The 21,840-nt window shown below is 38.8% G+C and overlaps 1 protein-coding gene and 1 long non-coding RNA gene across 2 annotated transcripts in view; one reads left to right on the top strand and one right to left on the bottom strand.

Annotated features, from left to right (window-relative positions):
* Positions 1-21,840, top strand: part of OXCT1 (3-oxoacid CoA-transferase 1) — a 125,413-nt gene that overhangs the window by 68,437 nt on the left and 35,136 nt on the right. Inside the window, exons 8-13 of the mRNA XM_074952509.1 lie at positions 5,008-5,115; positions 8,005-8,119; positions 8,621-8,715; positions 9,369-9,417; positions 14,753-14,825; positions 15,586-15,661. Of these exons, the coding sequence (XP_074808610.1) occupies positions 5,008-5,115; positions 8,005-8,119; positions 8,621-8,715; positions 9,369-9,417; positions 14,753-14,825; positions 15,586-15,661 (516 nt within the window). The remainder of the gene's footprint in view (positions 1-5,007; positions 5,116-8,004; positions 8,120-8,620; positions 8,716-9,368; positions 9,418-14,752; positions 14,826-15,585; positions 15,662-21,840) is intronic.
* Positions 7,869-21,840, bottom strand: part of LOC141987299 (uncharacterized) — a 94,991-nt gene continuing 81,019 nt past the window's right edge. Inside the window, exon 3 of the long non-coding RNA XR_012639489.1 lies at positions 7,869-8,259. This is a non-coding gene — a long non-coding RNA (uncharacterized LOC141987299). The remainder of the gene's footprint in view (positions 8,260-21,840) is intronic.

Here is a 21,840-nt window from a genome sequence, read left to right as displayed (position 1 = left end):
TTGCTTTGAATTTTTTGAGCAGTCCCTTTCTGTGGAATGCCAGTCATTTACTATTGGCAAGATCAGCCATATCACTGAGCCAGGAATCAATATTTGGTGGGGATCAACTTTTCCATTTTTGCGGGATTATTTTTTTAAAGACTGAAGTTGCACATGGGAACCACGCATCTTTGTTACTTAGTAATCTCCAGGTATAAGGAATATATCCCAAAATGAAATTTAAGGGGAAGGACTCCAATTTAGCATCCAATACAAAATTGGTCCTTCAACCCACGTCATACCAAGAATTCTTGATACAGGAACACTTGTAAGTCATATGAGATAATGTAGCACTACGGGAGTTAATTTCCCACAATGGTCAGCATTTATGAGGCCCATTACTGTTAGCCTATGGACAAGCTATAGCTTGTTCATCTTTTGATGAATAAGCTATAGCTTCAGGTCTATAGTAGCTTTTTTAACATAAGCTACAGTTATATTCCATTGGATCAGAGATAGCTGGGTATCCAAATCTGTTTCAAGCAACTTTAAAATTATCAATCTTTGGCAGAGTTTTTTGGCCCAGCAGATCATAAAAGGATACCAGTGGTTGAGGAAATCCCTGAAATTTCCTCCAAAATAATAAATTTTTGGAGGTTCTGGAGCTCTCAATACACCCAGTCCAAATATATTAGTAAGTAAATGCTTTAACTGGAGATATGCCCCTGCTTCAGAGAAGGGCAAGACAAATTGTTGCTGAAGATCTGCAGATGGTTTAAATTCGTGATTGTCAGTTAGTTGTGACACAGTCATAATTACTTTATCCACCAAGCCGTCCACATCATGGTTTTGCCACTGAGTTTAAGGATGGGATTGCTCCATAGGACTGCCTGTACCTGGAAGAATGGATGGAAGCAGAACTTTCTAGCCAAGCTTGTCTCACAGCTGTTATTGTGGGCACTTTGGAGCCATCAAATCTATAATAATTTGATCCTACAGTGCATGAAAGGGAGACAGATTATTTCAAGTCTTGTTCAATCTGAACCCAAGCAGGGGTCTGTGTGGTCATATCTAACAGGCACAAAGATGCCTATTTAACAGAAAGGAGATACGATAATATCCCAATTTTAGGGTCTTTAAACCACAAATTGAAGGCCTCCTAAAATGGACCAAGCCCATCTGCCATCTTCAGGATTGAAGTTACTCCTCAGATTTTACTGTACAGACGCTCCCCGACTTACGCAATCGTTTCGTTCCGGAACGCCTTGCGTAACTCGAATTTTCCGTAAGTCGGAAACATATACTCGACCATTATGAAAAAAAAAACCCTAAAAAAACCTACCTCCTATTTCTAGCTTACGGAACTTTTTCCGTAAATGCTGATTTGCGTAAGTCGGGTCTTGTGTAACCCAGGGAGCATCTGTATAGCTAAGATTGATAACCTTTTGGTTTCCTGTGATTTCTAATATCTGATGAAGTAAAGCCTTAAAATAAACTGTAGCCTGCTCTGAGCAGTTAGATGACATGATGGTGGAAAAGCTAGTCTACATTTGTGCTGTCATCATTGCTTACACTAATGGGAAGTTTTAAGAAAATGGATAATGTAGACATGTGAGGGCTAGACTCACAAAGAAACACAAGCATGGGCATGAATCTGTCGGTGAATCCATTTGAAGGAATGGGATCTTTGATCTTAAGTTCTTCAGGGCAAACATGTTCGTTTTATTGTCTACATGTCACACACATTTATGGCAATACATACATAAAATAATGTTGATGATTCTTGTGCTATGTTGACAGCTGCATCAAAAGAAATATGGGATAAAAATAAATGCCAAATAATAAGGGTAGTAGTGGGGGGAGATAGATAACAATAGATGGTATCTCTAGAGAAATCACTTTATTTTAGGTCTTCTGAGGAAGAAGAATACAATGACAGGTTTCAGAGTAACAGCCGTGTTAGTCTGTATTCGTAAAAAGAAAAGGAGTACTTGTGGCACCTTAGAGACTAACCAGTTTATTTGAGCATGAGCTTTCGTGAGCTACAGCTCACTTCATCGGATGCATAGCATATTGTGGAAACTGCAGAAGACATTTATATACACACAGAGACCATGAAACAAAACTTCGTCCCACCCCACTGTCCTGCTCGTAACAGCTTATCTAAATTGATCATCAAGGAGGGCCATTTCCAGCCTTGATGATCAATTTAGATAAGCTGTTACGAGCAGGACAGTGGGGTGGGACGAAGTTTTGTTTCATGGTCTCTGTGTGTATATAATGTCTTCTGCAGTTTCCACAATATGCTATGCATCCGATGAAGTGAGCTGTAGCTCACGAAAGCTCATGCTCAAATAAACTGGTTAGTCTCTAAGGTGCCACAAGTACTCCTTTTCTTTTTTCTTTTTAAGAATACAATGGGTCACATTCTCCGCTAGCATAACTCCATTGAAGTCAAGAGAGTTATGCCAACAAAAACTTTGGTTCAATAATTCTAACCTTTAATAAGAGTGGATAAAAGCAGTTTGAATCAATAGTGATTAATATTTCTTGGGCCCACTTTTTCACCTAATAAGTAAAGACAAATAGTAATGAGAAAAGTAGGACTCAGATTCTAGATGGTAGCTGTCAGGGTTCCTTCCCCACTCTGAACTCTAGGGTACAGATGTGGGGACCCGCATGAAAGACCCCCTAAGCTTATTCTTACCAGCTTAGGTTAAAAACTTCCTCAAGGTACAAACTTTGCCTTGGCCTTGAACAGTATGCTGCCACCACCAAGCATTTTAAACAAAGAACAGGGAAAGAGACCGCTTGGAGATGTCTTTCCCCAAAATATCCACCCCCACCCCCCCCCCCGCCCTACACCCCCTTTCCTTGGGAAGGCTTGATAATAATCCTCACCAATTTCGACAGGTGAACACAGACCCAAACCCTTGGATCTTAAGAACAAAGAAAAATCAATCAGGTTCTTAAAAGAAGAATTTTAATTAAAGAAAAGGTAAAAGAATCACCTCTGTAAAATCAGGACGGAAAATATTTTTCAGGGTATTCAGATTCAAAACACAGAGGATCCCGCTCTGGGCAAAACCTTAAAGTTACAGAAAACAGGAATAAACCTCCTTCTTAACACAGGGTAAAAATTCACATAAAACAAAAGATAAACTAATCCGCCTTGCCTGGCTTCCCTATACTGGTTGCAATATTGGAGACTTGGATTAGGATGGGTTGGAGAAGATGGATTTCTGTCTGGCCTCTCTCAGTCCCAAGAGAGAACAAACGTAAACAGAGAGCACAAACAAAAGCCTCCCCCCCCCCCACAAGATTTGAAAGTATCTTGTTCCCTTATTGGTCCTTTGGGTCAGGTGCCAGCCAGGTTAGCTGAGCTTCTTAACCCTTTACAGGTAACAGGATGTTGCCTCTGGCCAGGAGGGATTTTATAGCACTGTATACAGAAAGGTGGTTACCCTTCCCTTTATATTTATGACAGTACCAGATGATCTGTTTTATGTATAGTTACATTGAACTGTCTGTGCAATTCTCTTCTGTTTTTCCTCCTTTTTGATTTTGTTCCAGGATTCTTAAAGTAGCTGCTGTTCTGACAGAGAATCTTCATCTGTGTTCTTCAGGATTTTTCCATCTTATCCTATTTTTGATCGCAGAGGTATTCTGCCATCTCATAATATAGATGACAATGTGACCAATGATTTAGCAAGATAATGCATGGATTCTGTTGCACCATTTTGTTCCTGATAAAATCTTTTTATTTTTAAAACATTAAATTGACTTGGCCCACCCTACCTTATGAACTTTTCTTCCTCTTTTCCTGTCATTGCTCCTCTAAATGTCTTGCACTGGTCACTTCACACAGTTTTGCCACCGTTTGTGCCAGAACCTTTTCCTCTAGAGCTCTTGCCATATGAACAGTGTTGTGTTTTCCTGTCTCATCAGGTCTTTGAAAAGAATTAAAGATCATCTGAAAACATACCCTCTCTCCCTTATCTGTACCTTTTTATTTTCTCTTTCTCTCGGCTACTTTTTATTATTAGTTTGTTTAGCCTTTTATTGGCACCCTATAAGGAATATTAGGGTAAAGGTTGTATGACAGGTGCCATATGAATTTTATTATTGATGAGATTTTACAGAGACAACAGATACAGCACATGGATTTGTTTCATCTGAGAATTATGCATGCTAACCTGGATTTAAAGTAATTTAATGTTTCTTCATTTGTGATGACAGTGCTCTGAGATTTATTCAACATAAAGATTAGGTAGATGGTATAACTCCCTTGATGTATCCTGTTGCATAAGCCTTTATTGTTTAGGAATCCTTAGACTTGTTTTAGATATCTTTATATTGAGTTTAATGTTGCTATTGTAACGTGTTCTCGGGAGACTAGCTCTGATATGATTTCATTTCCTTTTGAATACAGAATTTCTAACATCATGAACATTGCATATGTTCTTAGAACTTGAAATTTAACATTTTTGAACTACAGCATGTCATAGTAAATATTCTGTCTTGTTTTGTACAGCCTTGCATTCTAGTGACTGTCCTACAAAAAAGCACATCTTGAAATACTTTCAAAGTGGTCTCCCTGATCTCCAGATTTATATGCCTAAAATTGTACACTTTGTACCCCTTTTGCTACCAAAATTTTGTTTCCCTCCATTTTGTGCTTATTATTTTGTATGTGCAAAGAACTCTCATGTGGATGTGCAGGAGATATTTGTGTGTGCAAACTGGGCAGCTAGAAACATAATTATTCAGAAATGCATGTGGAAATATCCTTTCCCCAAAATTTTGGAGTTCCCTCCATGTGTAAGAAGTAGGCATGCAATTTTAGACACGCTTATTTTGAGGCCATTCCACTATTTTGGCCCAATCTGTCTTTTCTTGGGTAGATCTGAGCTACTCTGCTTTGAGTATCTGGAAGTTTCATCACTAAATCTCTCATAAGTCTTTCATGTCTTGAGAGAGTATTCTGGTTCAACAGAGTATATTCACTCTTCCTTTTCCTCTCTGCAGGTAGAAGAAATTGTTGATATAGGATCATTTGCCCCGGAAGATATTCACATTCCAAAGATCTATGTCCATCGTCTCATAAAGGGAGAGAAATATGAAAAGAGAATTGAAGTAAGTAGTTCAGCTTCTTAGCCACTATGTAGGTTGACCCAGAATAAATTTTATAAATCACAGAATTTCTGCTTGACCATTAAACTGTAGCCGTGATAAAATATTATGAGGTGGATTCTCTGCTGTGTCAAGTTCCAGCTAGTGCAGGAGATGGGGAGGGAATGGTTATGGATCCCCAATTGTCAAGCTTCAGTAACTGCTTCCAGTCACTGCATAAGATAGAGGAGCCCCTGGACTTGTCTAATTTAGGGCAGTTGGTTATGGTCCCTAAGAAACCTTATACCAGCTTAAAATTTGAGGCATCGCGCTCCACCCTACCCCTTCTATATCATGATCCCTCCTCTTCCCAATATGCCACCTTGACTGGCAGCATGGACAGTGGTTGGTGTAAGAGCCGGCTCTGCCAACTTTACAGCAGGTGAGAGTTATCTCCCACTGGGAGGCTTGGCAGCAAGGGCCAGTTCCAGCCCCTTCGTGCTATGCAGGTGGTACAGACTGGGCCCAGAAGAGAAAATTTGGTCCTATATTCATATTTATGTGGCAGTGTGTCCTGGAGGTGTTTTTGTTTTTTGTTTTTAACAGAAACTGTTACTTAATTGCATTCCTCTACAGAACTGGAAGACCTTTGATTGTCAGTATCTATTTAAAAAGTTACAATTAATATTAATGAATATGGTGGTAGCCTTTTAGCTGACTGCAAAGAAAGCAGCTATTTCATTGCTACACTTAGAACCAACCTGGAAGAAATTGTCCCTGCTTTGGTTCTGTCGTGTCCCCTCCCAGGAGCAATGTCTCTGGGTTCAACTTTGTGGCATGACAGCTCTCTGGAAGTACAGTTAGAAGTTTTATGGGCCAGCAATCTTGCAGTATGTTCTGACACACCTTTAATATTTCTTTGCAGTCAGAAATAACTTTTTTGGCTATATTTGATGGTTATTTTAGTGGGAGTGGGAAATATGAAGGGAAAAAAGGTTATGCTGACTTCTGCCCATTTTTGTTATTAAACAGTTGTCCTCCTGAGACTGTTCTGCTATAAATCAAACTTCAGTGACCACCATAAAATCCCACAGGCCTGGAAAGCCATAAGGCCCTTTACTTGAGTAAACTCTCCCTGGGGTAAACCTTCTTGTGCACCCCAAGTAGGATGATAAATCACAGCTTGCTTAGCCACCAGTTTATTCTGCACAAACTTGGTGTGTCACTAGGTATCTGACTGGAGCCAGATGTGCCAAAGCTCTTAGTCTATGGGCACTTTGTATTAGACAGCAGCTAATACCCCGTTCCCGCCTTTTAAGACATGGTCTATTACATCCGCTCACAAGCATTTATCTTTCTCAAAATGTATTGATTTTGCTTTGCTTAAAATGCTGTTGTCATTTCAGTTTGGCTTCAGAGGCTTGCCCCTTCTTTCCAGTGTAGCACCTACATACAAATACTGCTTGGCTTTCTTCTCTGATTTGCCCACTACAGTGGGGGTCCTCCTAGGACCAGGAGATTAAGCCAGAACTTTAACAACAAGGCCTCATGTCATACCACTTACCCCATTTTTTATCACCTTTTAAAATGTTTTTATATAATATACAATAGAGTTGCAGCAGGGATAAATATGAGTACATTGAGTTTTGTAACCCTAGCAGTGATGCATCTCATCAAATAAAAATATAGCAATGAAATTACGAAGTTATTTATTTACTGCCTTACACAGAGCCTATAAAATAAAATTTGAGGCATGGCGCTCCACCCTACCCCTTCTATATCATGATCCCTCCTCATCCCAACATGCCACCTTGACTGGCAGTATGGACAGTGGTTTGTGTAGGAGCCAGCTCTGCCAGCTTTACTTACTACATTTTGAGCATAAATTGGATCAGGCATATTACAGTTCCCAGTGGAATGTTTGGAAAGGATACCCATATAAACCAGCTTTAGTTAGAGTGCTAGGAAAAGGAAGGCATGTTGTTGTTCTAATCATGTTACAGAAATGATAGTCCTACTCCTATACCATTTTGTGGTGGTGGGGTGCAGAGCGGGAGGAAGGAGAGGAATAAATAGAAGCTAGCTTGTCATACATTTACTGTCTTTAGATGTACAGTTTGCTCCTGCCTAATTGGATTCTGATCTGATCCCTCTAGCGGGAATGCCTTTGGTGTACTTTCCATCATGCGTTCCTTTTTCCATGGAAGAATCCTCCAACACAAGGCAGAAGCCGATCTGTGAACACTTTCATTTCCTGCAGGAAGTGAAATAATGAGTTTGGGATTCAAAGGCAGCAATGAAATGCTCCACCATTGTAGGGGAAGCAGCCCAAGGTTAAAAAGAAAGCTTTTTTAAAATGAAATTAAATTACATTCAAAATAAATGTTTTAATTTAAACATGGATTTTATTTAACAACTATGTTCCCACTAAAGGCTTCTGTTCCATCAGTGAAAATCCCTTCTGCCCACATAAACCTACTGTCTTGAAATATGGAAAAGGTAATGGACAAAATTACAGAAAATATATTTTTGACAGACACTTTCTCAGAAGAATAGTGCTGTTCTTGACAGCAAACCATCCCCTGCGGAAAAGGCTTATAGAATTTAAAACCATGATAACTTTTATAGAATAGTAAAGCCAAGTTATCAAATTCCATTGCAGGGATAATATTGTCTAATAAGTTCTGTAGGCTACTGAAAAAATTCATATAGAAAGGATTTCATTTGTTGTTAAATTCTATCGTTTTTTTTTTTTTGGCAGTACTTCCTCTAGAGCCAAAATTGGTTCCATCCCTACAATATTCTAAAGGACTTTTGCATAAAGTCTCACTGAACCCTTGAGCCTGACATTTATGTCTTGCAGAACGGGAATCTTAACACCACAGTTTGTTTTTGCAATGTCTTACTTTGTAGCGATTATCCATCCGAAAGCCCGAAGACTCAAAAGCCAAACAAAAGAAGGAAGGAGATAATGTGAGAGAGCGGATCATCAGACGAGCAGCTTTAGAGTTTGAAGACGGCATGTACGGTATCCTCCAACTATGTTGTAGGTTAAAGAAATGGGATTTGCTGTGATAAAATAGCAGCTGCAGCTGTTATTCCTGGCACACGTTTGTTACCATCTTCACTGTCCACTACAGCACCTGTGGCTGTCGTTATATTAACATCCTGTTGAAATAGATGGAATGTTAGGGCATACAGTAGGAGATGTTCTACCTGGGTATAACTGGAATGTTCATTGGCAGTCAAGTGATTAATTGATCTTTCCTGAAAATTGTAAGCACCCTCTGTATGAAATGAAGCTTGCTTGGACAGTTATATTAATGGGTTAGCATCTGAGAGAAGGCAACTAGGCAGTCCAAATGACAAAATAATTCAGCATAACTTTTGAGGCCTATATTTGAAAAGCCAAACAGTTTATAAAAAAAAAAAAATAGGAGGGTGTGTGATCACAGCACAAATATAATTTTGTTAATTTACTCATCTACGGTAATTATAATCTAGTTGTGCCCTGACCAATTTACTTCAGCTAATCTGGGCATAGGAATTCCACTGTTGGCCAGCAACTTCATCAGTCCAGACATTTCAGTTCACCTGCAGAGTGAAAATGGAGTCCTGGGCTTGGTAAGTATAGAGTCAGTGAAGGCTTATGTAATGCACTTAAATTAATTTGTTGTTTTTTTCACAAGCTGTTTACACTTTGAGCTCAAAGAGCTGCCATGTTGCAAGGTGCTGTGTATTCTTGCTTAAGCCCAGGAATGTATTTAAAGCACATACTTACTTGAGAGATATGTCAGTAGTCCCGTTGGAGTTATGGGACAGATTACAAGCTTAAAGTTAAGCATATACTTTGGCAGAGGGCTTTGCTGTATTGGTGCCAGAATGCTCAGCACCTTGCAGGATCAAGCTCTATACGAGGTTTTTAGTTGTGACATCATACATAATTTTAAACTAACATAATACGTATGCATATTTTACTATAGTGATGTTTTCTTAAATTGAACCTGGATGCCTGTAACTTTAAGAATTCTGTAGCTTCAAGGAAAACTATATACGTTTAATAATTATAATAGCCTTCAGCAGTGTCTTTACCATACAGTCTCTGTTCATGGACTAGTGTATGTTTCAGTGCACATACTAAATAAAAGAGGTGTAACACACAGAAAAATCCAAATGTATGATGTATTTGTTTTGAGTCACAACATTAGAATTAATAAAGGAAAATACTGTGTAATTCTGGATCGTCAATAAATATTGAGACTGTGTTTTGTTATCAGGGTCCTTATCCACTTGAAAACGAGGTAGATCCAGACCTGATTAATGCAGGTAAAATCATTAACATACTTAACTTTTGGAAATTGTTTATAACTGATTTAACATACTTCATTTGATTCAATACTAAATCCAGAACACTGGTGCAATGTTACTTGTAAATATTTATGTTGTTTTGCCTTTTTTATTACTGACATATTTTCAGTCACTATGAGTTTCGATCATTAGTGACCATTAATATACTAGCTAGTCAGCATATGTATCATCACTGCTTTCTAGTAGTGACAGTTAAAGGAGGCTTTTTTTAACTCAAGCAGTGAAGGCTTGTGTTTTACTTTTTTGAAGCAAAAGATTCTTAGACCTATTCCCCAATTCAGCATATAGACTTGCACTGTGATGTCTATATGCACATGCATTTGTTCCCACTGTTTTTCCTGGGATGTCTGGAAAGTGCTAGAAATTGGCCCCGTTGACTCTTGTCCCAGGCACGTTTGGCAAAATTCCTGGACTTCAGTCACTGTGTGTTTAATATCTTCGCTTCTCACTATTGAGGGATTACATCTTTGGAGGAACAATTTAAGCAACTTTTCACAGATCTCACTTGAATATTCGGAGTAGATACTTCCAGTGTTCCCTCTAATTTTTTCCATCCATGTGTGGAATGAATTTTGCTATGTGCACCATATCGAGGTAATGTGCGGATGTGCACCACCACTAGAAACAAAAAACCTAGATATAATATATATTTTTTTAAAAGTTACCAAAGGGATAATTACTCCAGCCATAACAGGTTAGGCATTTTAGAACTCACTACTCAAAGAATTAAATTTATGTGTAAGAGAAAAATAAAAATTATGAAATGCATAGACCAGTCAAAAAACTAAAACAACACACTTTGAAAGAAGTATCAAGTAACAACAACAACAACAATACAAGTATGTGTTGGGAGGTGAGTGTGATAAGAACATAAGAACGGCCATACTGGGTCAGACCTAAGGTCCATCTAGCCCACTGTCATGTCTTCCGACAGTGGCCAATGCCAAGTGTCCAAGATGGAATGTACAGAACAGGTCATCACCAAGTGATCCATCCCCTGTCGCCCAGTCCCAGGTTCTGGCAAACAGAGGCTAGGGACACCATCCCTGTCCATCCTGGCTAATAGACATTGGTGGACCTTTCCTCCATGAATTTATCTAGTTCTTCGTTGAATCCTGTTATATATAGTCTTGGCCTTCACAACATCCTCTGACAAGGAGTTCCACAGGTAGACTGTTCGTTGTGTGAAAAAATACTTCCTTTTGTTAGTTTTAAACCTGCTGCCTATTAATTTCATTTGGTGACCCCTAGTTCTTGTGTTATGAGAAGGAGTAAATAACACTTCCGTATTTACTTTCTCCACACTGGTCATGATTTTACAGACGTCTATCATATCCCCCCTTAGTCGTCTCTTTTCCAAGCTGAAAATTCCCAGTCTTATTAATCTCTCCTCATCCAGCACCCATTCCATACCCCTAATAATTTTTGTTGCCCTTTTCTGAGCCTTTTCCAGTTCCAATATATCTTTTTTGAGATAGGACAACCACACCTGCATGCACTATTCAAGATGTGGGCGTACCATGGATTTATATAGAGGCAATATGCTATTTTCTGTCTCATTATCTATCCCTTTCTTAATGATTCCCAATATTCTGTTCACTTTTTTGACTGCTGCTGCACATTGAGTGGATGTTTTCAGAGACCAATCCACAATGACTCCAAGATCTTCCTTGAATGGTAACTGCCAATTTAGATCCCATCATTTTATATATATATAAATATATAAAATATATTTAAATATATGTATATAGTTGGGATTATGTTTTCCAATGTACATTACTTTGCATTTATCAACATTGAATTTCATCTGCCATTTTGTTGCCCAGTCATGCAGTTTTGTAGCCCTTCGCGGTCTGCCTGGGACTTAACTATCTTGAGCAATTTTGTATCATCTAAAAATTTTGCCACCTCACTCTTTACTCCTTTTTCCAGATCATTTATGAATATGTTGAATAGGACTGGGCCCAGTACAGACCCCTGGGGGACACCACTATTTACCTCTCTCCATTCTGAAAACTGACCATTTATTCCTACTCTTTGTTTCCTATCTTTTAACTAGTTACCAATCCATGAGAGGACTATCCCTCTTATCCCATGACAGCTTACTTTGCTTAAGAGCCTTTGATGAGGGACCTTGTCAAAAGCTTTCTGAAAATCTAAGTACACTATGTCCACTGGATCCCCCTTGTTCACATGCTTGTTGGCCCCCTCAAAGAATTGAGTAGATTGGTGAGGCATGATTTCCCTTTACAAAAACCATGTTGACTCTTCCCCAACAAATTATGTTCATCTATGTGTCTGACAATTCTGTTCTTTACTATAGTTTCAATCAGTTTGCCCAGTACTGAAGTCAGGGCTTACTGGCCTGTAATTGCTGGGATCACCTCTGGAGCCCTTTTTAAAAATTGGCATCACATTAGCTATCCTCTAGTGATTTGGTACAGAAGCTGATTTAAATGATTAGGTTACAGACTACAGTTAGTAGTTCTGCAATTTCACATTTGAGTTCTTTCAGAACTCTTGGATGAATACCATCTGATCCTGGTGACTTATTACTGTTTAGTTTATCAATTTGTTCCAAAACCTCCTCTAATAACTCCTCAAACTGGGACAGTTCCTCAGATTTGTCACCTAAAAAGAATGGCTCAAGTTTGGGAATCTCCCTCACATTCTCAGCTGTGAAGACTGATGCAAAGAATTCATTTAGTTTCTCCACAATGTCCTTGTCGTCCTTGAGTGCTCCTTTAGCATCTCGATCATCCAGTGGCCCCACTGGTTGTTTAGCAGACTTCCTGTTTCTGATGTATTTTAAAAAATTTTTGCTATTACTTTTTGAGTCTTTGACTAGCTGTTCTTCAAATTCTTTTTTGGCCTTCCTAATTGTAATTCTACGCTATAATTACGCTTCATTTGCCAGAGTTTATGCTCCTTTCTATCTTCCTCACTAGGATTTCACTTCCACTTTTTAAAGCATGATAGACAGAGTGTGTGCGTGTGTGTGTGTGTGTGAGAGAGAGAGACACGCTGCCTCTTTAAGTATACTGTCCTTGTAAGTAGATTGGTACTTAGCAGTCTGAAGCCTGCTTGTTCAGACACAGAAACAGCTGCCAGCAAGCTCCCCGTTTCCATCCCCCGCACTCTGTGGAGATGGGGGGATTGAGGGGAGGGGGACACCTTGATAGCGCCCCCTCCTTCTTCCTTCCCCTCCCCAACTCTGCACAGTAAGCAGGAGGCTCCTGGGAGCCACTGGCCAGGGGCTCCAAGGCAGTGGGCAGGAACAGTGCGGCAGTGGGTGGAGGGGCACCTGAAATGCGTGGCACTTGATAGCCTGCTGGGTGGCTGCCCGGCCATGCATCTTAGAGGGAATTTAGGATACCTCTAATTAGGATACCTCTAATACCCCTGTAATTCACCCATTTCAGCTTCTTTTGGCAGGAAAAAGTGGTCTCACAGCTTTGAAATGGGAAAACTAGCATGTTAGGATTTGTTTGTTTGTTTGTTTATTTGGGCGGGGTTTTTAGTTTAGTTTCACAATACAAAGTTATGCAATGCAGTTAATCCAATTCAGTTTAAACACAGGCCTTGCTTCTGCAGTGGGATCAGCTAGTGCAGAGACCTACACCCATATAGATTCCCATTGGTGTTAACGGGACTCTGCATGGCCATAGGCCCACACTAGTGGATCCCAGTGCAGGATCAGGTATATACATCTGGTATTTTAGAAAGGGCATTTCATAATAATATAGATCTCCTCTTTAGCAGATCATGTTAGCTAGTACAGCTAAACTGAATATCCAAATGAGATAAAGCACTGACGTATAACCAAGTTTACAGTTTAATTTAGCTGTACACTCCAGCAACTGCTCTCTGACTTGTAAAAATATTTGCCGCCTAGCTTAATTAATTGATTCTGTTATCACAGTGTTGTTTTTCCCACTTTGAACAGAGCCATCTCTGCAATATTACTCATGTATTATTTCAGTACCTAACAAAGTTTCACCAACAGCTGGCTGTGGAAATATTTTACATGGGGAGATTTTCCAAGGCACAAAAAGGAGTTAAGTACCTACCTTTGAAAATCTCCGTGTGTGTGTGTGTGTGTGCGTGCACGCAAGTTAAGCCTTGAGAATAATGTAATTTTTTTAAATTAAACAGCGTAAAAATTGTCTTTAAAAATAATTTATCCTAAATTGGCAGCAATCATCTGGTATTTGAAGTATTCTTTCAAAAACATGTGATAGAATTTGCAAAGAACTTGCAAGATGAAAAACGGGATTGGATATTTGTATGGGTATCATAGTTATCATAATTAATTATAACAAATTTTACAAGGGATATTAAACCTCATGCTTCAGGTTTTAAATCAATCTCTAACTATTAAAGATACCTCCTAGGAAAGACAGAAAAAACAGTACTTCTTGTGCCTCACCAGAAGTGGTGCTGGGAGGCAGGAAGGCGGTCCGGTGCTAGGTCTAGGGTTAAGGTCCTTCAGGCCTTCCATGTGATTTGTCACGTGGGTGCCGGATAAGGCTTTGTGTGCTCCACTCACAGGACCAGGAACAGCTCAGGGAGCGACTGCTTAGCACATGGAGGCTGCTCACAAACATTCATTTTCTTGTACATGCACCTTGGAGACAAGAGAACCAACTCTGTCACGCATTTCCACGAGAGTAAATTCCCAGTCTGGCCTCCTCTTTTTGTAACATTTTCTGTGTCCTCCAGACACTTTCTTTCTGCTAAAAATTGCCCCACACTTTTCCCACTAATGGAATGAAAAGCTAAGTCCAATGAGGCAGTGGGATCTATCTGATCACCTAGAACTACATACTCCATCTTATTCTATAAAATACTTCCTGCTACTCACACTGCACGGGTGACACTTGCCAATTGATTTGGTATCAGTATAACTCAGGTGCCAGTCTAAGGCCATGTCTACATTACACTTACACTGGCACAGCTGTACGGATAGAGCTGCGCCGCTGTAAGATCGCTTGTGTAACCACTCTATGCCGACGGGAGAGAGCTCTCCCATCAGCGTCATAAAATCACCTAAACAAGAAGTGGCAGTTATGTCGGTGGGAGAAGCTCTCCTTAATTCATGGCCTAATTCAGCCCCGCCCAACTCCCTCAAGCCATTCTTACAGAATAACCTCCCCCTCCCATAATTCCAAAAAGCTTACACCAATAAATATTGACAGAGTCTGGTGGAGTTTGACATGACAAAGATCCCTTCCTATTGGATTTTCCTAAAGAACACTAGTTCTGTAAATATAACAGCCCATTTCTTTTACAGGTAAAGAGACAGTCACCGTTCTTCCAGGTTCCTCCTATTTCTCTAGTGATGAATCATTTGCAATGATTAGAGGGTATGTAACAGAACTCCTAATCTGTTAAAATGCTGAACAGAATAGGATGAGTCACTAACTAAACTAATTAGTAATGCTCTGAAATGTGATTATCATTTAACAACCTGTAAAACTATTGTGGATGTTCAGTGAAAATTTACAGGAGGATTAGGTCAGGCTGCTGGAAACTGAAATATTCAACTGACTATGACTGATAGATGCTATAAGGATGTTTGCATCTAACACCACTTGGCTGTATCTAAACACATTTGTAGTTGTGTTTTAAGCAGCTACTTTTTAGTCACTTTCTGAGGAATCTAATCTGTACTTGCACGCTGTATATTCTCTTTACTCAGCTTGTGTCTGCAATCCTGATTCTGCCTCCCTGATGGAAATTCACCATCTGCACCTGTTTTTTGTTTGTTTTTTCGGAGAGGAGGTTGGATACAAACAAACACTAAACCATAATGTCTCTGAAAAGATAATCAGTGCACATAATATGTGAAGGAGTGCATTTAAAAATGTGAGTTCAGAGCTGATTTACTGTGAATGCAATTAACCAAAACCAGACAAAAATAATCATGTTTTTGAGGCTCAGAAAGCAGAGAGAAATCCAGATTAGTACTATGTGTAAAGTGACAAACTGCTCAGTTCCTCTGTTGTTTACTACCATTTTTAGGAGCTTTATATGATATATTAAGACAGTGAACAAATAACTTGGTTGGATTTGTGGGCTATTATTTTAACACAGTATGCTTAATTGCACACTATCTTTTACCAGAGGTCATGTCGATTTGACAATGCTTGGAGCAATGCAGGTGTCTAAATATGGTGATCTGGCCAACTGGATGATACCTGTAAGTAAACACTTGTACCATGAATGCATTTACCTTAGAACAATACAAATGTATTTTTTCTAGCTTCTTTCATAACAACGGTGTTTCGAAACTGCAGTTCCTAAACTGATAGCAGAGAGGGAGAGAGATTGAGACAAGGGAGGATACATTTTAAATGAACAGTCACAGGTGCCTAATTTCAGTTAGTTATTTTTAATAAGTGTTCAAAAACTGGAGATTTAAGGAGCTTTGAAGACATTTGATAGTGGAACCATTGCACCAGACATAGAATTTTTGTTCAACATCTTGAGTTCCTGGAGACTTTCACTGTAAGATGTGTACTGTTTCTTTAAATCTGTGGCAAGAAGACAGGCACAAAGGAAAGAGTTTAGGCAGAAACTGGGCTGTGAGGCAGAGAAAAGGAGAGAACACGTTCAGCTTCAAGGTCGATACTGTTTTCCTTCAATATCACCAGCTCCAAGCATTCATAACTCCTGAGCCAGGCCTCCAAAACTGAGTTTGTATTGAAAAGAATGAGATTTTTAAAATAATAATGTTGGGGTCTTTTTATTTGCCTCCTAGTTTTTGAGCTGTTAGGGTTCCCATTTTCAAACTTTTCTGAGTTTCCTGCAGTTTAGAGATTTGTTGCATGCATTTTCAGTAGCTCTCAACATCAATACCAGTAGGGAGCAAAGAATGTCTAACTATAGAGAGATGATATAGGGCTTGAAGTTGGTAGGAAAGAAGACAGCCCTACAACCAACAGTCAAAGCAAATTCCTCTTGTAGGGAAACTGGAGATTCTAAGATGTTCCTGGCTGAAAAAATAAGAAGGTTGGACATGTTTTGGGAAGGGGCTATGAGGAGCATAAGAAGGTTTACAGCAGTATATATTAAGGTCACTGGTTCTGGCTGCATATAAGTAAAGCCAAAATATTACAGTCTAGTGATTGTCCTGTGATTGTTTTAAACTCATTTGTCTTTTTCTGATAGTCATTCACTTGTCACGTGAGGGACTAATGTTGCTAGTTAGATGGTTTCAGAACTCATTGGCAAAAACCCCTGAGCAAAGATGGGCACAACTACTAATCTTGCCTTCATTTACAGTTACTTATTCACTCACTTATTTTCTTGAATTTGATGCCATTGTCAATAGGAGCTATGGGTTTTCACAGCTGAAATGGTGAAATTCTAATCCATGAGGGGGAAGCATGAGTTTGACCCATTTCCAGTGGTACCATATGGATAAAAAGAATAGCTTTCAGGACAATCTGATGAAATTTTTGCAGGCAGAAAACCCTTTGATTATTGTGAAAAATTCGAGCTAAGAATTAATATCCCTTCTCTGTGAACCTGTAATGTTTCACTGGTGATTGGGCGTCTTTTATACCTTAACCTAGTTTAGGGAACCCGGAGGATGATCAGGTATGCTGTTGGGCCAATACCTCTCATATTTGGACCCTAATATTTACATTAAGTCAATTGTGCATTTCTTAAGATGCTAATTAGTACTAGATCTTTATGTAACTTGCCACTGAACCTAATTTGGAACATATTGTATTTTTTTTTGTGTCTTGAGTTACAAAAATCCAAAATAAATAATAAACTCCGCCTCTTTTGGAAAGGAGAAGAATACTGTGAAAAAAGGGAAAGAATCAAATTATATTTTTAGTCCCTGATATGATTTATGATCTGCACCAAGATGAGATTAATATGAGGTCACCAAATATGTTTCTAAAAAGAGTCAAGGAGCTAATGGACTGAAGCCCAATGTAGTTAAAATTAGAGTATGGGTGATTTATTTATTACAGCTATGTTTTAGAGAGTTCAGATTTCCTTTTAAAATAAATTTTGTATCTAAATCTTATACCAGTTAGATGGGCAAATGATTATCATTCTGATACCGTAGATGCAAGTCTCCTGAGGACTGTGTAAGATATCGTTCTCTTTATGTCATCTTTTGAACCACTTTTATTTTCTCTTCATATTGAATTAATACAGTTCTGTCAGAAGACTTCATCTTCTTTGTTTTGCAGAGGATGTGACTATTCATTACATAATCCAGAATGAACTAATTATTTACCTACTGGTTTGCAAAAATTATTTTGAATCATTGCATTCTGGATCATAAAATGTGTTTAAATGACACACACATAAACATTTTTCAATCTAAATTTCTGGGGTTTAAACCTAAGTTATATTTCTTATTGAAATATTTTTCCTCAGTGTCAATCATTGAAAAAAATAGTTTTTGTTACACACGCTAGGGATTTTTCTTGTCTTGGGGGAGATATGCTCAACTGAATTTTTGAAGTGGGTTTTTTTTAGTGTGAGTGTTAAGAAAAAACAGTCCTCGAATGGGAGATTGCATGGGTCATATATATTTGAATTGGAAATGCTCTAAAAGTGTAGTATATAGAAATGACAGCAACATATATACAGTGTTTCCACTTCAAACTACAGTTACAGATGGAGTTCAAATGAAGTCCTCAATCCTACACTAGATTCCAATGGCATTCTGTGACATTGTGCGGAGTCACATTAGAACTCCATGAGTACAGAGGTCTGGAAATCCTGATGATGGATCCGGGTCATATTTCAAGTATTTTTACTAGTGTATGCCACCTCGGTAGTGGTATTATTATTTTTATTATTTATTATTGAGCTAAAAGTCTATATCAACATCTAGTCTATCAACAGAAGTCTGTCCAAACATTTCTTAATGCTCTAAAGCATGTTTGGATTTGATCACTCAAACAGTTGCCACATAGGAAGGATTCTTTTCTCTTTGCTCACTTACACTATTCTTGTAATGGTACAAGGAGACCAACAATGTTTCCAGCTATAGTGCTTTTGCTGCAGGTGCAATTTGAGGTTTTGATTTTAATCTGGACATCTTTAGGGTTTGAGTCCTTAGCCAAATTAAGTCTAAGCATTAGTCTATCTTAGACTAATGTTCTTTATTGATGCCTTTCAAGTGGGCAGTCAGTATACTAACATATCTGTGGATTGTGGGCATGTCCTTCAACTTAGAGGTCCCCTGACTCTCTGGAGTTCACTTCTTCCCCAATCCTTAGGACCAAAAAAGGCTGAGTTTAATGCTCATATGCACCGCAAGACCTTTGTTTACTCAAGCTTTTTGTGAGAGGATTGCTAGAAAGGAGTTTGAAGTGGTTGTTTAGAAGGTGTTATTTTGTTTGCTTTATTATTTTTATAGTAAATGCGTCTTGGAGTTGAAAAGAGGAACATTTTATAAATGGAAAAATAAAAGATAAACTGCTCCCTGCTGTACAAAGTACTGCTCAGCCCACATGCAGTGTTGCCTCACGTACCTGGTGCATCCCCTCTGAAAAACAGGCATTTTCAATTACACTATCAAATATTGCTGTAGTAGCTCTGACTGAAGAAGTTAACCAAAAAGTAGGCATTTAAGTGTTTCTCAGTCTTTTTCTACCTTCTGTTTTAAATAAGACAATATATCATCGTTATTAGGTGACTTCACTGAGCTTTATATATCCTTTTTTTGTTGCAAGATTTATGTTGAATAATATACAGATACTTTTTTATTGCAAGAAGCTAACAATCAGGGGAACTTAAAGTTCCATTTTATTGTATCATTTTTCACTTAGCTTTCTATTTTCATAGTTTCATCGTTTTTATATGCCATAAGTCTCTGCTTAGTGGTATTTCCGTCAGTTGGAGGCAAGTAATAATCCTAAACCTTCAAGTTTTGAATAAGTATCATAGTGAAACTATTCTTCCTCTCCCTTAATAGCTTGATATCACTCAAGCACTGATGCTTATATTTGTATTTGCATACATTCATAATGAGGAAATCAACTGGGAAGGATTGTTAAAATAATTGTAGCCCTCTCCTCCTTCCCTTCTTCATTAACTTTTAATGAGAGTTTTGGGGTAAGAAGAGCAGTATGTCATTCTAAACATCCTACAAAATGCAAGGCTCGGGATACTGGTCTGCTCATGGGAAGGGGGGAGCTTGTTCTTAATCACAGGTTCTTGATGACAGGCTGACTCCATAAAACATGAAGGTTTATATCCTTTCCATGCGAATGTTCATTCCATTCTCCCTTCAGGGCCCCTGACTATCTTTGCTTGCCTCTTAAGGTTGCACCTCAGCCCTTCCTCCAGCTTTTTCAGCTCACACCGTCCCAAGCTCCTTCCTGGCGCATCTGAGGTGGGGCCTTCATTGAGATCTTTGCTCACACCCTGGCACTGCAACCTTCCCAGCACTTATATCTCCCTGAGAAAAATTTATTGCCTTTATATCACTTCCTTGGTGGCAAGCTTACAACTCTATTTGCCCTTGGAACACAAGCCTCAGAATTCCACTAATCTGGGAGGAAGCCGGGCACAGGTGGGCACTTACCTTTCTTTAAGGCCTACTCTGGGACACAATCCCCTCTTTGTTCACTTTGTTTAATTGGTTTTTTTTCTTTTGTATGTCACAAAAGGAAATGTCTCTCCCTCTAAGGAGCTCAGGGTAAAATTTTCAAAAGTGCCCAGGTCACTTAGGGGCTTAAGTTTCATTGAATTTCAATGAAACTCATTGCCCGCTCAGTAGAAGGTAGACAGATTGCCAGTCACAAATTTTAACCTTTTGTGATTATATATTCTGTTAAAATAATAATAAAAAAATGACTGGACTATGTCTCCTTTCACTTTGTCTCCATATTGTTTTTACCTGTGCCAGTGTATCTTTTTCTATTGTGTATTTCAGTGTCTGTTTTCCTCACTCTTAATCTTCTTGTGCCCAGTAATATTTTCCCCCATCCTTTTCTTTCCTATGCTTTAATCTCATTCCTTCTTCTTAATATTTTTTTCCCTGTCTCTATCTCCCCTCCAGGAATCATCTCTCTTCCACTGCCCAGCACCTCACAGCACACTATCCATGTCCCCCAACAACCCAGCACCCAGTTCGTTCGTTCGTTCTTTCTTTCTCTCTCTCTCTCTCTCTCACTCATCCACTGCACGGATCAGTCTAGGAGTTTGTTGCTGCAAAAACTGTGTGTGTTCCATTTCCTACAGACCACAGTAGAATGTTTAAAAATAATGACACATTATGTTTCTGTAGTATTTCTAATTCTCTATTTTTCTAAGTTCCCTACATAGTGAAGTAAGTTTTGGAGTAAGCTATAGCACCTTTCACAAAAAAGTAGCAGGTGATCTGATATTGCCTGCCAGTGGGGTTTCTTTGACTAATGATGCTTTTGCATTGCTAAAATAGCCCCAAGCCATTAAACATCAAGCTTTAAGAGAGGAGAGGAAAAAAAGATTAAAAGTGATGGATTATGCTTCCAAGGGATTCATTAATATTAATATCATAAATACTGGTGCTGCTGATATGATGTAACAGCAAATAAACCATTGAACCAGTGACAGAGATGCCCTGTGGCTAAAGGTTGATGAATCTTATAGAGTAAATTTTGTAAAACTTCTGTGGGTTCCATGTCAATACATAAAAATTTCTTCCAAACTTTTCCCTGCTGTATTACCATCACTAATGTGAAGGGAACGTGCTCTGTCTTACATAATGGTTCTGATTTAATAAAATACCCTAATACATAAGAACAACAGAATATGGCTAATAAATATGCAGAATATTGCGTCCCAATTCTACACCTTATCAACTGGTACTTTAAGTAAGCATGCAAGTAATTAGATGCAATGCATTAAAAAAGTGGTGTCTCCTTTTGTGTAGCATCACACCAGTTCTGCAGATAGAACACTAGGTTTTCTAACCATCAAAGATATCTGTATGTGCAGCTGTCTTCCGTATAGTCAATTTTAAACAGTTACAACTCATGACTAAGAGAATTAACTCTATCTCTGCATATTCTTCTGCTGTAATCTAAAGTCTGATGTTGTGGTAGCTGCTCAGTTAGGGTTTTGGGTTAGGAGGACAAGGCTCATGTAAATGAACACATTAACACACACAAACACATACACGATAGCTATTAATTGTTAGTTGTGCTTATAGCACCTTTCACTTCCAAAGATCCCAAAGTGCTTCACAAGCTGTAGGCAATTCCAAGCTATCTTGTGCAGGTGTACGTGGTAGGGAAAGGGAAAAGGCAGAAAGAACCTTTAATTCTCTGGATTCCCCTGGCACAAGAGCAGGCCAAGATACAAACCTAGTACTCCCTTGAGCACTAGGGAGGAGGCCTGACTAATGCACCCAGA

This window comes from Natator depressus, chromosome 5 (genome assembly GCF_965152275.1).
Source record: "Natator depressus isolate rNatDep1 chromosome 5, rNatDep2.hap1, whole genome shotgun sequence".
Lineage (NCBI taxonomy): Eukaryota > Metazoa > Chordata > Testudines > Cheloniidae > Natator > Natator depressus.
This window is presented reverse-complemented; position numbering and strand designations above follow the sequence as displayed.